Below are 16,397 nucleotides of genomic sequence, written 5' to 3'. Positions count from 1 at the left end.
GGAGCAGGGTAGAGAAAGTGGTGGTGGGGAAGAAATAAAGAAAAGGGACGGGATTGGTTATGGGGAGAGACACAAATATTTACTAGAAAATTCACTAGTTCAAGGGTCATATTAAATACAATTACATACAACAAAAACAAAAGCCTACATTAAAAGAATGTTAAGGTGGCAAAGTCAAGCACCCCAAAGTTAGGAATTGTCAGAGTTAAGGCTGCCTGTGCAACCTTCGTGCATTATGATACAGTTTTAATTACTTGATCTGTACGATTTTTCCAGAGGACCCCAGCCTCGTTCAGTGCACAGGATGGATGGATGGTGCTTATGGAACGGGTAGCTCTTTAATATTTCTTTTTATACTCATCATTCAATGTGTGGCTCCCCACCTTATTTACCACACACCATCCAAACCTTGCACTAAATATTGAATTGTTCATTTCCTCATGGTTGTTTTTGTAGTGCTCATCACTATAATATCTGAGTTGCTCCCAGCCATCAAGGAATTTATCTTCACACCTCTGTGAGGTGAGGGGTTATTATTCTCCCCATTTTACAGATGGCAAGATGAGGAACAGAGAGATTAAAACCCAAAAGTGTCTATTAATTTTGGGTGGCCAATTTGAGATAGTTAGGACCTGATTTTTCAGAGTATTTAGGATTATATAGCACTTTATATGCTCAAAGCGCAGCTCCCATTGACTTCAAGTCCCTGTGCGAATGCCTGGAGCTGCTAGTGCATCTCAACAAAGCAGCTGTGAGCATTTCTTAACATGGACAAAACATATTTTTCTCTTCTCATTCTTAGAAATGGTGGAACTATTTCAGCTGAGACTTTCCAAAAACAAAATTAGCGTGAGGCAGACACCTGCCATGGAAAATTTCAGTCCAAGTGGTTGAAGTATGTGAAGCTCATGAGCAACTGAAAAGAGAATCTTCTAATGGAACGCACTGGGCAAACTTAACTATAGGCACTGCTACCAGCTCTGCCTACACTGAATTGTGGAGGTCAGTCTCTTTCTCTTCCCTAACCCACACTGGTATTTTTTCCTCCTTTTCTGTGCTTTGGGGAATTCTCCTTGTCCAGTTCACAGTCCAGATGTTTATGTGATCAGCACTGGGCTCTCTTAGGATCACATATGGCTCCCAGCAAACAATACAGGACTACCAAGTACAGCAGAACCCCATTTATCCAATCTAATTGGGACTGGGGCCAGATTGGATAATCAAAAATTCAGACAGTCATGAGAATGGGCAAAGAGCTTTCTGTCGGTTATTTTAAGGTGCGACATTGCTTTTAAGCTAGCTGACCCCTCCTAGAAAAGCACTAAAACACAGCTCCCTTCTTATCACCTTATATACAACACTTTAGATTCTTGAAAACAATGTTTTGTACATTTATTAACAGGAAAACCAACGTGAGTTTTTAACAAGTTGTACTGATCATTTCTACACACTTTGCTCTTTAACCCTGAACATTATACGGACCATGTACAAAGTCTGTTTAATGGCACCATCTCTATGTAGTTGGCTTATACATGACATCACAAACAGTACAATTTTATAAAAATGATAATCAGTTGTCAGATGTCATGATGCTTTTTAAACTGACTGAGCCATCCCTGACTATCAGAGAAACATGCATCCCCTCATAAAGTTTGATGAAAGCTCTTAGCCTTCTCAAATAGTAAAGGACCACAAATAGGAATGCCTTACTCTCCCGCCTGTATAAACCACCAATAAAGGGCTTCATCCAAACCAGCGTCCTTCAATTGCTTCCTGTTCTTCCACGATGCAGAGTTATTCATTCTGTATTTAAGAATTTGCTCGGTATTGTGTTTGATGTCCAATATTGTGCTTTTTCCAATGTTATAATCTTGGGCTATTTTTGCCAGGGACTGTCCTTTTTATTTTATTAATAATCTCTATTTTAGCAGCCAATGACAGTACTACACTTTTTCACTTACTAGTCGTGGTCATTTTACAAGGCTGAAAAGATGCGATGATTACAGTAGTGTTGCCATGGAGGTGACATCAATTTCCCCTATTCCTGTGTGTGTCCTGGCTGGTTGGTTAATATGGAGAGCCAGATAATGGAGGCTTGGATAAACAGGGTTCTGCTATACTGGTAACATGTACCCCATTACCAGATCCTACACTAAAGACTAGACTTCCTTCTCAAGAAGACCAAAGTCAGTACTAATATAGTTCAGATGGCTAGCTTTCGTACCCCAATAATTCATGGCTATGCAGCTGCACTCATTCATTAGGCTCTTTCTGAACAGTAAACTACAGGGAACATCCTAGAATGCAGAGAATTTGTTTGAGGACAAACAATGGGCATTATACCCCTATTTCTTCATTATTCACATACATGGCTTTCCTCTCCCTCACTATGTCACTCTCCTTCTCTTGTCTCACTTCTTTACCCTCATTCCTCCTTGGAATTAACAGGAGGAATTTTCCTTACCTGTTGCCCAAGTCTCTTATCTCCTTCATGAATTAACTGGAAATCTTCTACCACGGCCAGAACCTCATCACCAGTCTGTGGATGAGATTTCCAGACCTAAGTCTGGATTCCCTCAGGCAGAATGATCAGGAACTGCTCAAGAACCAGCAGCACTGTGATCTGCTCCTTTGTGTGGATCTCTGGCTGCAGCCATGGATGGGAAAGTTCACAGAGTTGACTGTAAACTTCTGAGGATCCTTAAGACTCCTGATAACAAAATTGCTTGAAGTGCTGGCAGTGCATCTCCATGCCAATGCTTGAGTATAGTGGATGTCTTCTTGTATGTTAATATAGACAATTGCCCCAAATTGGCATACAGGAGGGGCTTTTAATGCTTTTTTCAGTTCCACCCATTTTAGGGTTCAATGTATGCTGCTTCTCCACCTTTAATTTAGATGTAACTGGAAGCACAGAGGTGCAGGCACACCCTGTTTTGAAGTCATAATCCTTTCCAGGGGATTGCCTTAATCCAGCTCAGTCCTATGCTCTAGCCTTCTCACTTCTGTATCTCACTAGTGTAACTGGCAAAATATTTCTAAGATTTTGGTCTTGTACCTTAGAATCAACACCACTGGCCACGTCGCACTGCTAAAACCATCTGTGTTGACTTGATGCTTTACTGAGTTGCCCAAAATGAACCAAAGTCCCACAGTACTTTATGACTAAGCCATAAGTGAAGTCGAAAAACACTGTTTGTGAAACTATCCTATGGATGTGGCAATGGTAGTATCACCACATAAGGAATGGATTTCTACTAACAACCATGAAACTGGTTCTTGCAAACAGATGCATTAACCAAAACGTGTACATTGATTTACTGATGTAACTACAGTGTGATTGAATACAGTGTTTTGTGCTATTAAGATAAAAAAGTAGCTAATAGCAAATAAGGTATATTATATAGAATGTTTTACATCCATGAAGCGTACACTCAGAATTCTTTATATTTGTGCTAAACTTTGCTGTGGAAACTTACTGGTAGCTAAACTGTTACAAATATCTGTTACAAACGGCTGAACTAATTTAGCTGAAACTTTAAAAAAAAAAAAAAAATCAACTTGAGGCAGATACCTGGCCTACAAAATTTCAGTCCAAGTGGTTGAAGTACAATCCCTGTCCTGTCTACCACTATATGTGCAAAGTTTGGAAGAATCCGTCAAGGGAATAAGATGGAGTCTTACGAAAGCAGTACACCAGGTTCTTTCATCTGGAAGAAAACAAAACCATCACTCAAAGTTTATAGATGACACGCAAATTGGGGGGAAGTAGTAAATAGTGAAGAAGACGGGTCACTGATATAGAGTTATCTGGATCACTTGATAAGCTGGGCGCAAACCAACAATATGCATTTTAATATGGCTAAATGTAAATATATACATAGAATCATAAAAGTGTAGGACTGGAAGGGACCTTGAGAGGTCTTCTAGTCCAGTGCCCTGCACTCAAGGCAAGACTAAGTATTATCTATGCCATTATCTAAATCCTTGAAGATATTAAACAGAATTGGACCCAAGACCTGTCCCTGCAGGATCCCACTCGATATGCCCTTCCAGTTGCACAGTGAACCACTGATAACTACTCTCTGGGAATGGCTTTCCAACCAGTTATGCACCCACCTTATAGAAGTTCCATCTAGGTTGTATTTCACTAGTTTGTTTATGAGAAGGTCACATGAGACAGTATCAAAAGCCTTACTAAAGTCAAGTTTCAGAGTGGTAGCTGTGTTAGTCTGTATCAGCAAAAACAACCAGGATTCCTTGTGGCACCTTAGAGACTAACAAATTTATTTGGGCATAAGCTTTTGTGGGCTAAAACCCACTTCATCAGGTGCATGGAGTGAAAAATACAGTAAGCACTATATATATATATTACAGCACATGAAAAGTTGGGAGTTGCCTTACCGAGGGTCAGTGCTCACAAGGCCAATTCAATCAAGGTGGAATAGAATAGGCCACTTCTACCTTGATTGAATTGGCCTTGTTAGCCCTGACCCTGCCCCCCAACACACACTTGGTAAGGCAACTCCCATCTTTTCATTGTAATATATATGCTGCTTACTGTATTTTTCACTCCATGCATCTGATGAAGTGGGTTTTAAAGTCAAGATATACCACATATACCATTTCATCCCTATCCACAAGGCTTGTTACCCTGTCAAAGAAAGCTATTAGGTTGGTTTGACATGATTTGTTCTTCGCAAATCCATCCTGATTGTTACTCATCACTTTATTATCTTCTAGGTGTGTTTGTAAATTGATTGCTCGATTATTTGCTCCATTATCTTTCCGGGTACTGAAGTTGTTGTGTATTTAAACTGACTGGTCTGTAATTCCCCAGGTAGTCCTTATTCCCCTTTTTATAGATTGGCAGTATATTTGGCCTTTTCCAGTCCTCCAGAACCTCTCCTGTCTTCCATGAGTTTTCAAAGATAATCACTAATGGCTCAGATATCTCCTCTGTCAGCTCCCTCAGTATTCTAAGATGTATTTAATCAGGCCCTAGCAACTTGAAGACAACTAACTTGTCTAAATAATTTTTAACTTGTTCTTATAGAATCATAGAATATCAGGGTTGGAAGGGACCTCAGCAGGTCATCTAGTCCAACCCCCTGCTCAAAGCAGGACCAATCCCCAATTTCTGCCCCAGATCCCTCCCCCCATTCTTCCCTATTTTAACCTCAGATCACTGTTCCCTCTAAGCTGTGCACATGTGCACGTGCACGCGCACACAGATCCTAAACCCCGCAGACACGGAGAAACACCGTGCGCACAAAAATTTGCACAGAAGAATTTTTTTGCGCACACAGCCTGTCAAAAATTAGAGGGAACATTGAGAGAGGATCTGAGGCATTTTCACTGGTGTTTGCTCTGTTAGACATTCAATCACTACTAAACTTCTTGGTGAAAACAAACAAAAAAAGTCAGTTAGCATGTCTGCCATTTCCACATTTTCTGTTATTGTTTTTCCGTACTCATTGAGTAACAGGCCTACCCTGTCTTTGGTCTTTCTCTTGCTTCTAATGGGTTGGTAGACTGTTTTCTTGTTACCCTTTATGTCCCTAGCTAGTTTAATCTCATTTTTGTGCCTTGGCCTTTCTAATTTTGTCCCTCCATGCTTGTGTTGTTTGTTTATATTTATCCTTTATAATGTGACCGAGTTTCCACTTTTTGTAGGACTCTTTTTTGAGTTTCAGATCATTGAAAATCTCCTGGTTAAGCCAGGGTGGTCTCTTGCCATACTACCTATCTTTCCTACGCAGTAGGATAGTTTGCTCTTGTGCCCTTAATGATGTTGCCTTGAAAAACTGCCAACTCTTTTGAACTGGTTTTCCCCCTTAGACTTGCTTCCCATGGGATCTTACCTACCGACTCGCTGAGTTTGCTAAATCTGCCTTCTTGAAATGCATTATTTTACTGGGCTGTTTTCCCTCCTACCATTCCTTAGACTCATGAACTCTACCATTTCATGATCACTTTCACCCAAGCTGCCTTCCACTTTCAAATTCTCAACCAGTTCCTCCCTATTTGTCAAAATCAAATCTAAAACAGCCTCTCCCCCAATAGCTTTCTCAGCCTTCTGAAATAAAAAATTGTTTCCAATATATAGGAGCAGAAAGCTTATTTTACCTCTGTATTTTGCATGGGTGTGACCTCTGCTGGAATACTGTATCCACTTCTGGTGTCTACAATTCAAGAAGGATGTTGATAAATTGGAGATGGTTCAGAGAAGAGCAACTGGTTAGAGTATTAGAAAACATGCCTTATAGTGGGACTCAAAGAGCTCAATCTATTTAGCTTAACAAAGAAAAGGTTAACAGGTGACTTGTTTACAGTCTTTAAGGACCTACAGGAGAAACAAATATTTAATAATGGGTTCTTCACTCTAGCAGACAAAGGTATAATACAATCAAAAACCTGAAAATTGAATCTAGACAAATTCAGATTGGAAATAAGGTGTAAATTTTTAACAGTGAGAGTAATTAACCATTAGAACAATTTACAATTGGTGGATTATCCATTGCGGACAATTTTTAAATCAAGATTCGATGTCTTCCTAAAAGATATGATCGAGGAATTATTTTGGGGAAGTTCTATGGCCTGTGTAATACAGGAGGTCACAATGATCTCTTTTGGCCTTGGAATTTATGAATCTGTGAAGAGTCAAGTTGGTACAAGGCACCTCTGTGTCTTGCAAAATATGTATGAAGAAAGTGTGTAAGGTCTGTAGGTGTGATAGAGCCTTCGATGGCCATAGTGGCTAGATCATTGGCCAGTAGGGGGGCCGGGGCCCTCCCTCTCCACCAGGTCCCAGCCCAGGGCCCTAACAGTGGAGGTGGGTCTCCCTCCTGGCCGGGGGGTGTGGCGGTTCCCTCACTGGTACTTCCTACTAAAGTCTCTTTAGTTTGGGGCTTAGCCCCCAGTAGTCCAGTTATCCCACAGTTGGGGCTTATCTGCAGACTCCCCCTGGCAGGGGAAGGCTTACTTGCCTCCAGTGGCTGTGTTGGCTGGCAGGTTGTAGATCCCTACCTTCAGGTAGGCAAACAGAGAGCTCCTGCCTCCTCACCAGTTAGTCCCCAACTGAGCCAGGCTCCCTTCTTTTCTCCCGCCTCCAGGCCTGGCATTGGCTGCTGGTATAGCAGGGTGGGGCTAGCTGAACCCACAGGTTTTCTGTAACCTTGCTGTGCTAGGAGACAGTTTCTCTGCTCCTGCACACTGTGGTAATATAGTGTCAGCCAATATAATAAACAATATTAATATTATATATAACATCTGGTATATTTCTGTATATCTATTAATTGTATTCATGTTAAACTCTTCCCAGAATGCTTTTTACCTATGTTCAGCTTTTTAATCAAGGGAAAATATGAAATGTTCTAATTTCTGTGCCAGGAACAGAGACATGCCAAAAAGACAAGATAAGAAAAATGATTTTGTTGATGCTTGACCAACAGGCAGACTGTACCAAGATACAGGTGTCTCTAAGCTTTGCTGACTTCTGGAATACCATTTTCAAAACAGGATAAAAAACTGGCACAAACTGGTGTGTAAATCTTGGGTAATGCTGGAATACCTTGTTTTATCGTAAACAATTTGAATATAAGTATGAGAGAGGCAAGAGATTGTCTTCCAGAGCTGGTAATATACGAACGTCTCTGCATTGTGCTGATTTACAGATTCAGATACTTTAAGACCAGAAGGGATCATCATGATCATCTAGTCTGACCTTCTGAATATTACAGGCCACAAATCCTCACCCACCCACTGCTGCCACAGGACCATAACCTCTGGCTGAGTTAGTGAAGTCCTCAAATCTTCTGTTAAAGACTTCAAGTTACAGAGAATCCACTATTTACACTACTTCAATCCAGCAAGTGACCCATGCCCCTTGCTACAGAGGAAGGCAAAAAACCCTCTAGGATCTTTGCCAATCTGACCTGGGGAAATTCCTTCCTGACGCCAAATATGGCAATCAGTTACACCCTGAGCCAGCATCTGAGGAAATCATACCTTTAATTAATAAAATGACTGTCTCTGCCGGAGAGCGGTGGATTAAAAGCAGATGCAGCAGAAGGAAAACACAGAAGGTCTTTCTTTATAGAGGCAAAAAAACCCAGCTCTGAGATCCCTGCCCGGCCATCCCTCCTACACTGAGGACAGGGTCGCATTCAGTACCTGCACATTCTGTCTCTCCGCTAGCTGACTTGCAGCTGCAACCTTTCTGCTAATGTCTGCGCAGTGACAGGGTTAAATCACAGAGCTCGTACGCCTTTGTGGAGAGGACCAGGAACTACGGCAAGGGGGGAAATTAATATAAAAGGAACTTCCTGTCCCCAACGCTCCGTCCTCCTCACGTGTAACGTAGCCCACTGCCGCAGTAGTGCATTAGAGTGGCATGATTGAATCCGTTTCGAAAGAAGCATCGGCCCCAGATTCCCCTGGTCCCACGTGCTGCCAGCCCAGCGAGGTGAGCCTGGGCTAAGGGGAGACAGCAGAGAGAGTCAGGAGGGCTGCAGAATGGAGCAGCAGGGAGGCAAGAAATCCCTGCCAGCACCCAGTCCCAGCCAGCACAGAAAGGGGACCCAGGGCTGAACCGCCGCTGGCAGAGGCAAGAGAAGACAAGCCAGGGGGAGCCAGCTCAGGGGCAGCTCGTAGTGGAGGCCTGAGGTGGGTCAGGGGCTTTTCTAAACCGAATGGGGAGCCTGACGTTGGTAGTCCAGGTCCAGGGGGCGAGGGGGAAAGAGATTTCTGCCCTGGGTGCAATAGTTTGAGCCTTGAGCAGGGAAGTCCTGCCTGGATCTCTCGACTTGTCTATGGAATTGCAAGCACTTTACACAGGTGCCTTTTTTCAGCTGCTTCTCCTTCATGCTGAGGTCTCCTGCAAGGGGGATGCAGAGATTTGGGAGTGGAGGTAGGGAGGGCACCCGCCCCTTTGCCCCTCTTGCCTGACGGTGAGATAGTATACCTCTCAGAAAGATCTCTTTTAGAGAAGGAATTGTGTGGGGTGGGAAATGGGAGTTTTTGCTTCAAAGCCTCTCATGAACTAGGGTTGAAGTCTTGCCCTTTTATAGGGTGGCCACTGTCTCCTGTTCTCAGTAGGACTGATGCAGGGCTCCCCTTAGTACAGATGGCCACCACTTTACAGTGTATGCAGTGGGACTAAAGGCAAGGCTACCCTCACTGAAGATGCCAGACACTGTGCTGTCAGGAGGCGGAGAAGTTCATTGAGGAGCAGGTAAACATCTAGGGGACACACAGAGAGACAGTGTGCCAATCAGCTTGGAGTGTTGTGGGGAATCTGTGGGGATGCTAGAGGACAGGAGAAGCTTGGGGGGTAGGGAAGGATACTTTGAGGGAAGGGAATGTGGGGACAGGGTGGAAAAATGAGACAGCAGAAGGGGAAAGAGAAGGAGGAAAGAGAAGAATGGTGGGGACAGATAGAGGAAGGAGATAGAAGAGAGGGGTTGAGAGGTTGTGGATGGAGGAAGGAGAGGGATTGGGGTGGGAAGAATGGCAGCTGTCTCTTCCCAGAGCTAAGGGGAAGATTAGTGGAGTTCCCCTCTAAGCAGCCAGGGAAGTGGCTTATACTCTTGTGTGTGCATTTACTGTAAGGTTGAATCTTCAAGCTGAACTGATCACACCACTGGTGGGGCAGTAGGCATACACTGAAGGCTAAAGAATCAGGAGACTCCTTTTAAAAAAATCTGTCTCCTAACTTTTGGGGGCTGGGGGACTCATTACAGCCATCTCGGTTGGAGCCAGGAGAGGGAGAGCTAGCAAGCAGTAACTGCTGGAAGCTTTAGGAATAGGAACTGGGACCCATTACAGGACTTAAGGTAGTTCTCTCTCTTATGCTTTCCCTTCTGTGCTTTCCCCTTAAAGTACAGCAGGTCCCCTCCGATCCCTTTTTTCTCTTCCACCTTCAGACCAGTTTTCTGTTTGCCTCCCAACTCTCGCCCCATCCTATTTTCTCTGCTCCTTTAATTCCTTTCTCTGCTCTCTTTCTATACACACACTTGCCCTCTGAATTGCTTTTCATTTAGATTAAAGAAAACAACCAATCAGAAAAGAGCAAATGTCTTTTGGGGGTAAGGACTGTCATTTATGGCATGTTTGTACCACTCCTAACACAATGGGCCCAACCTAGTTGTGGCCTTTCGGTGTTACCGCAATGTAAATGTTTAATGGGAAGTTTTCATGAGAGAGCAGAGTGTGCAAGAGGCTTGTCCTGTAATAGCAGATGCTTGGACTAAAACTGATCTCCAAAGTGGAGGGTCCACAGCAGCAGCATGGATAGACCGCTTAGAAATTTAAAGTTGTGAGTTACATGCCTCTATATGCTATGTGCATGATTCTCCTCTTGTATCTGTTTTATGCAGATGCGACTCCATTGAGTGCGGTAGAGTTGCTCTTGATTTTCTCTGGTGTAAGTGAAATGAAGTTCTGGCTATTTAAGTGAAGGCTATGGGCCTCTGGCTTTTTATCATTTCAGTGCTGTCTTGAGAGATCCAGAAGAGAGACTGATGGAGCTGAACCTCTTGCAGTCTGTGAAAGTAAAAAACAGAAATCCATCACTGGAGGCAGATTAGCTCTTTCTTCTCTGTGGTTCCCTGGAGTTGGGTGCGTGAGAGAGCCTGCTCTGATTCTCAAAAAGAAAAGGAGTATTTGTGGCACCTTACAGACTAACAAATTTATTTGAGCATAAAATTTGAGCATTTCGTGAGCTACAGCTCCAAGTCTCTAAGGTGCCACAAGTAATCCTTTTCTTTTTGTGAATACAGACTAACAAGGCTGCTACTCTGAAACCTGCTCTGATTCTGAATGTATCATTCCTTTTCTCAGTTTTGTTTCTTTCCTCCCTGAAGCCTGCAGGAAGCACCTCTTGCGAGTGAATTTCACTTGGACCAGTAAAGCCATCTAGATTTGTTTAAATAGTTCATCTCCAGAGTGTGATGTGCAAGCCTACAAATCATCAATCCACCACAAATGGTATGCACAGCAGGAAATGGTCAGCGGAGCTGATCGTAACTGTGGGATGATAAGGATGAATGTTTTTCACCAAGCATACAAGTGAGATTTAGAAGTGAGACAACTAGAGCATAGGTCCAAGCTGGAGTAACCTCACAAAGACAGACAGCAGACATGCAGCAGTGAGTAACTGCATCTGTGGGCCTTCAGTTACAGACACTGCCAAACTGAGTGGTGCAATCTGAAGTAAAGATGGAGGAGCAAGCCATATTCAGCCATCGACCAGCAGCGGAAATAGAGCAAGCAGAAAATGCACCCACTCTATCCCTGTCTGGGACAGTTGACTCCCGTAATGAGAAGGAAGCCACCCTGCAACAGTACGGCATCAGCATGGAGAAGCACCACAAACACTTTAGACAGTTCTGCTGTCAGGAAGCAGAAGGACTCCAAGAGGTTTACAGCCGACTGTGAACTTTCCCATCTGTGGCTGCAGACTGAGATCCATACGAAGGAGCAGATCATCGAGCTGCTGGTTCTTGAGCAATTCCTGACCATCTTGCCTGAGGGAATCCAGACATGGGTCCAGAGACTTCATCCAGAAACATGTGAGGAGGTTATTGCCCTGGTAGAGGATTTCCACCTAAATCATCAGGAGATTGGGAAATGTGGGCAAAAGGTAAGGATCACTGAATGTTAATTCAGAGGAGGGAAGAGGAGAGAGGTGAGATGATGGAGAGAGTGAGGGAGAGAGAAAGTATTTTTGAACTCTAAACAATTCTGTTACTACCTGAGGTGAACCCACTAATTTTATTTTGTATTGGTTGAATACTCATGTCTAGAAAGAGTCCTGACTACGACAGAATATTGCCAGCTTATTTACTTTCTTGAGCCTTCAGTTCTTGAGTCCCTGGCAGAGTGCTATCAGATGATAGCCATGGGGAGGGGAAGCCTAATCTTCTGTCAGGGAATGTGATAGTGGGTTGAAGAGGAATATGCTAGTGGTACTCTGAAAATGGTCTTGATTCTGGATGTAGCTCTGAGATGGTCCAAGCTTGAGCCCATGAAGAGCTGACCTGAGAGTGGAGAAAGTATACTACTTCCAAAGCAAAGAGAAGGAAGAAAAGCTATCGAGGGAGAAGGTAGAGAGAGAAATAGTCTGTCCCCCACATTTAATTTTATTTCAAGTGACTCTTAATGTGGTGACTTCTTTGCATATGAATTTTTCTAAATCTCCATCTCTCTCCTTATTCTTCAACCTGACCCTCCCCCACTTCTGTCTCCTTCATTCTCTTTTCCCAACACATTTTTCCCTAACCTGTCCTGTCTCCCTTTTTATCCCCCATGCATACACTCCCTCCCCTCTTTTCCTTTCTTCTCTTCTTCCACTTCATCACACAGAACCAAACCACAACCCTAATTAGATTGACCCTGTGCCTGTACAGCCTGTGACTGAGCAGCACGATTGTCACTGACTATGCATATATTGAACGGGGTACACCTGTTTCAGATTCCAGTGACACTGGAAGATGTGGCTGTGTATTTCACCAAGGAGGAGTGGGGTCATCTGGACAAAAGGCAGAGGGAGTTCTACAGGGATGTCATGCAGGAGACTTTGAAGACTGTTCTCTCTGGGTAAAGATTAATTTCCCCTCATTACTTAAAAGCGGCGTGGTCTCCCAAGAACTTGTTAAACTGTGGCTCACGGTTCTTCTCTTGGATTTCTAAGGGCTCGGTCCTTGTGGTCCCTAGAAACTTTGTGTGAGAGAGACAGTCACTGCCATGCAACCATTTTTTTTTCTGAATTGCCCTTTTAATCGGAGGAGGTGATCTGTAGTCACACCTCAGCCCCATCCTTGTGGTTTAGCTGTGGAGTACAATCATAGAAGTGCCCCGTCCACCCTCCCTGGGACTAATCCTCAGGAGCTCTGAGGCTAATGCCTCTGAAGCTGCTTGACTTTGAGAAATCGGTAAGGGTATTAACATTTGCACTGCTCATGACTTACCTAGTCCCCCATGTGTGGATATCCTTGAGTCTCCAACAGGGAAACAAAACAACTTCAGTCTTCAGATACACATTTTACTTCCTCAGTGGGTTTCTGTGGACATAATCTCATCTGTTGGGATTCTGTAATCCCTGCCTCCATGAAAGAACAGGTTGGGTTCACAGCTATGATACTTTATTTGTAATAAATGCTCAACAAATACATAACAAACCATGGTATTGCCTGGACTGTGTTCCCATGGGCAGGATTTGAGACTTCAAAACCTGATGTGAACTCTCAGATGGAACAAGAGGAAGACCCTTGCATCCTAGATTGTCAGGATGCCAAAGAAAGGGTAATACCAAGAGAAGTTGGCACAGGTGAGAAATAAATTAAGCCATCTCAGAAACTATCAATGAGTGAATTAAAAAGCTGTGGTTTGAACAAAGCCATCGTGAGTTCTGTTTGCTGTCATGGCAGCTGCCACTTTCATCATGAATGAGATATCATTGTAGGATGGAAGAATGAAAGGGAACTGGCTGTGTTATGGGGCCTGTGCTTTAGAGACAACCTACAACAGAGGAGGGTCTCATGGGGGATAGAGCATGGGAGTGCACATCTCAGGTTAGGGAACAATACAGGATGGAAACCTGGTGGAGAAGCATGGTTTTTTGTTGTTTTCTGATCAGCAGGAGCTGGCGGCTGCTGCCTGTGTTTTTTGTGCAGTACTGCTATGAGAATTCAGCCTATTCTCGTGGCAGATGTTAATCATGGCTTCCAAGCAAACCTTATTGATTTCTGGCAGTGGACATCCCCTTTCCCATGTTTTGAATTGAAAGCTGCCTTGCCTTAAGGTGACTGCCACTTTCCTACAGCATTTGGATATGGAAGTGAGACTAGCCTTAGTAACGATGGCCGTTGTCTCTCATGGGTTACAAGTGGGACTGAAGCAAGGCTGCCCTTAGTGATGATGGCTCCCCCTTTCCACCCTCCTGGCATGCTAGAGTTTGAAAACTGTACAGGACCAAGGAGGGTGACTTGAGGGTGAGGTGCAGGAAAACATGGAGAATGAAGATTTGAGGGGTGGGAGACTGAGGTGAAAGGAAGGAAATATATGGAGGGAGAATGTGACGAGCACAGTGGACTGGATGGGGCAGGGAAAGATGTGGGAAAGGAGACTGGATAGTGAAATAGAGAGGGATAGAATGGCAGCTTCCCCAGGGGTTAGGTCAGGATAAGTGGAGTTCCCCTCCACAGCCAGAGGTGTAATTTATTGTTTGTTTGGCAAAAGAAAAACAATGCAGTATTAATCTGGCTTAAAAATCATGATTTTTAAAAAAAAAAATCTCCTGACTCCTTGGAGATCTGACTCATAATTTTACAAGGTGTGGGGTTGGGAATACTATAGTAATAAGGGATAGAGCTGGTTTTAGCAGAACTTGGATTTTCCAAAGCAGGCCCCCCTTGCTGCACTGTCCCTACAGCAAGGAAGCATTCTCTCCCAGCCTTTTGCTTCAGCATTTGGTGTGCATAACCAGAGGGAGTACATGTGGCTTCTTGAACTAGCTACTTCATAAACCATGTGGCCTCAGAGGGTACTGGAGCCATACTCCTAGGATTCAGAGTAGCAGCCGTCTTAGTCTGTATTTTCCACTGAATGCATCCAATGAAGTGAGCTGTAGCTCACAAAAAGCTTATGCTCAAATAAATTTGTTAGTCTAAGGTGCCACAAGTACTTCTTTTCTTTATACTTCTAGGACACTCCTTTAGCCCTGTGATGGCATTTCATCTCCCAAGTATTGTGAAAAATCACACCAGATAAGCAACTTGAAGTTTGTCTCTATTCCCTTCCCATTGGAAACACAGGCACACACAAACCCTCACCCCCTCCAGCCTGGCATGGGCCAGGAATAGTGACTTTGACAAACTGCTCTCCTTGCCCTTGAGGTGCAATGTCATGATCAGAATACATGTTGACTTTCCAGCAAACTCTGCTGCTTAAGCTTTTCACGTTCAGAGACGGATCTGGGTCAAAATTCTTGCTCTGTGGCCCCCACGTCACTAGAGGGTTGAGAGATGGTCTCCAAGGAACTGTTTATAACTTATATGGGTAAATATACAATGCTGCTGCATTTCAGAACATTTTTATGTTCCTTTCAGTATTTTCTCTTGGTTTTAATTTAAAACCACTTTTTTTTGTGCTTAATTCTTCTTAGTGGCTTTCCACTTTTCTATATCAAACTCCCCACATATTCCCTCCCTGTCTTAATCTGTTCTTCTCTCCACACACACACCCCACCTCTCTTCCCTCCATCATATGGTCTTTCCTCTTATTGTTTCCTTTTGCCTCTGCCCCTTTTAAACCTTCCCCTGCCCATGCTTTTCCCATTCACTTTTTTCCTATGCTTACCCATTGTTCACTCACCCCATCTGTGGTTCACATATCTCATCTTCTGAGCACGGCAGATCGAGCCAAATCTATTGGAGTTCCTAGGTGCCAGGGGCAAGCCCTGCTTTGAGGAGTGAGGTGGGGCTGCACTAGACTAATGTCTGGATTCCCCTTTCAATCCAGCAGGTGATGGGATCCAGAGCAGAACTGAGAAGGAGCATCCCGTAGAGGGTCCTGAAGATCTGGTGCTTGGCATTCTGTTACTGAGGCACTCAGCAGAGTGCTTTTCCCAGAGAGTGGTCTGCAGGAGGCAGCATAGGTTACAGTGTCAAAAAAGAAAGCCAATGGAGGATGAGCGAGAGACCCTGAATCCCCTTTCACTTTCCTTTGGGAGGACTCCCACTCTCCTTATGCAGCAGAGACCTGAGAAAAGCAAGAGACCATGTACTTCTTATGCATGTACGGAAAACCTCAAGGAGCAGAGGGACCTGAAAAGCTCTGAGAACAGCAACCACATGTGAAGGAAATCCTGTAAATACAGAGCTTGTGGGAAAAGCTTCAGGCTGAAGCAGGAGCTCACAGCCCATGGGAGAGTCCACAGAAAGGAGACCCTCTATTAATGTCCTGCCTGCTATAAAAGCTTCAGTTGCCCATCGCACCTTATAAGACACCAGAGAACCCACACTGGTGAGAGACCTTACCACTGTCCTGGGTGTGGAAAAAGTTTCGGTCAACCCATGCACCTGACTAGATACCAGAAAATGTTCATGGGGGAGAGGCCCTTCCTCTGTCCTGAGTGTGGGAAGAGCTTCAGCTGGCTCTGCAATCTCCATATCCACCAGCAAAGCCACACAGGGGAGAGACCCTACCTCTGTCTGGAATGCGGAAAGACCTTCCCTCACAAATCACATCTCACCACAGGACTCACAATGGGGAGAGACTCTACCCCTGTCCCCAGTGTGGGAAAAGCTTCAGCACCTAGTCCAATCTGACAAAGCACCATAGAAACTGCCACACGGGAGAAATACCCCATCTGTACCCTGCCTGGATGGAGGCAT

General features: G+C 44.1%; 1 protein-coding gene and 1 long non-coding RNA gene across 4 annotated transcripts; one reads left to right on the top strand and one right to left on the bottom strand.

The window, feature by feature from the left end:
* Positions 1-28: 28 nt before the first annotated feature.
* Positions 29-8,292, bottom strand: LOC141975565 (uncharacterized). 3 transcript variants are annotated; one of them, XR_012635953.1, is made up of 4 exons: positions 8,176-8,240; positions 8,011-8,034; positions 6,130-6,185; positions 29-3,710 (listed from the first exon to the last, which is right to left on the bottom strand). It is a non-coding gene; the product is annotated as an uncharacterized LOC141975565 (long non-coding RNA). The 3 variants fall into 3 exon arrangements; XR_012635952.1 differs by lacking the exon at positions 8,011-8,034 and having other exon boundaries at positions 8,176-8,292; XR_012635951.1 differs by having other exon boundaries at positions 8,011-8,257.
* Positions 8,293-8,338: 46 nt separating this feature from the next.
* On the top strand, positions 8,339-15,660 carry LOC141975502 (zinc finger protein 215-like). Its single transcript, XM_074935898.1, has 4 exons — positions 8,339-8,667; positions 10,866-11,644; positions 12,476-12,600; positions 15,523-15,660. The coding sequence occupies exons 2-4, from the start codon at positions 11,279-11,281 to the stop codon at positions 15,527-15,529; spliced, it is 498 nt and encodes a 165-aa protein (XP_074791999.1). The 5' UTR covers positions 8,339-8,667; positions 10,866-11,278; the 3' UTR covers positions 15,530-15,660.
* The last annotated feature ends 737 nt before the right edge of the window (positions 15,661-16,397 follow it).

The sequence above is a fragment of the Natator depressus genome, chromosome 1 (assembly GCF_965152275.1).
Source record: "Natator depressus isolate rNatDep1 chromosome 1, rNatDep2.hap1, whole genome shotgun sequence".
Taxonomy (NCBI): Eukaryota; Metazoa; Chordata; order Testudines; family Cheloniidae; genus Natator; species Natator depressus.
The sequence above is the reverse complement of the archived record's forward strand: the minus strand, read 5'-3'. Positions and strand labels throughout refer to the sequence as shown.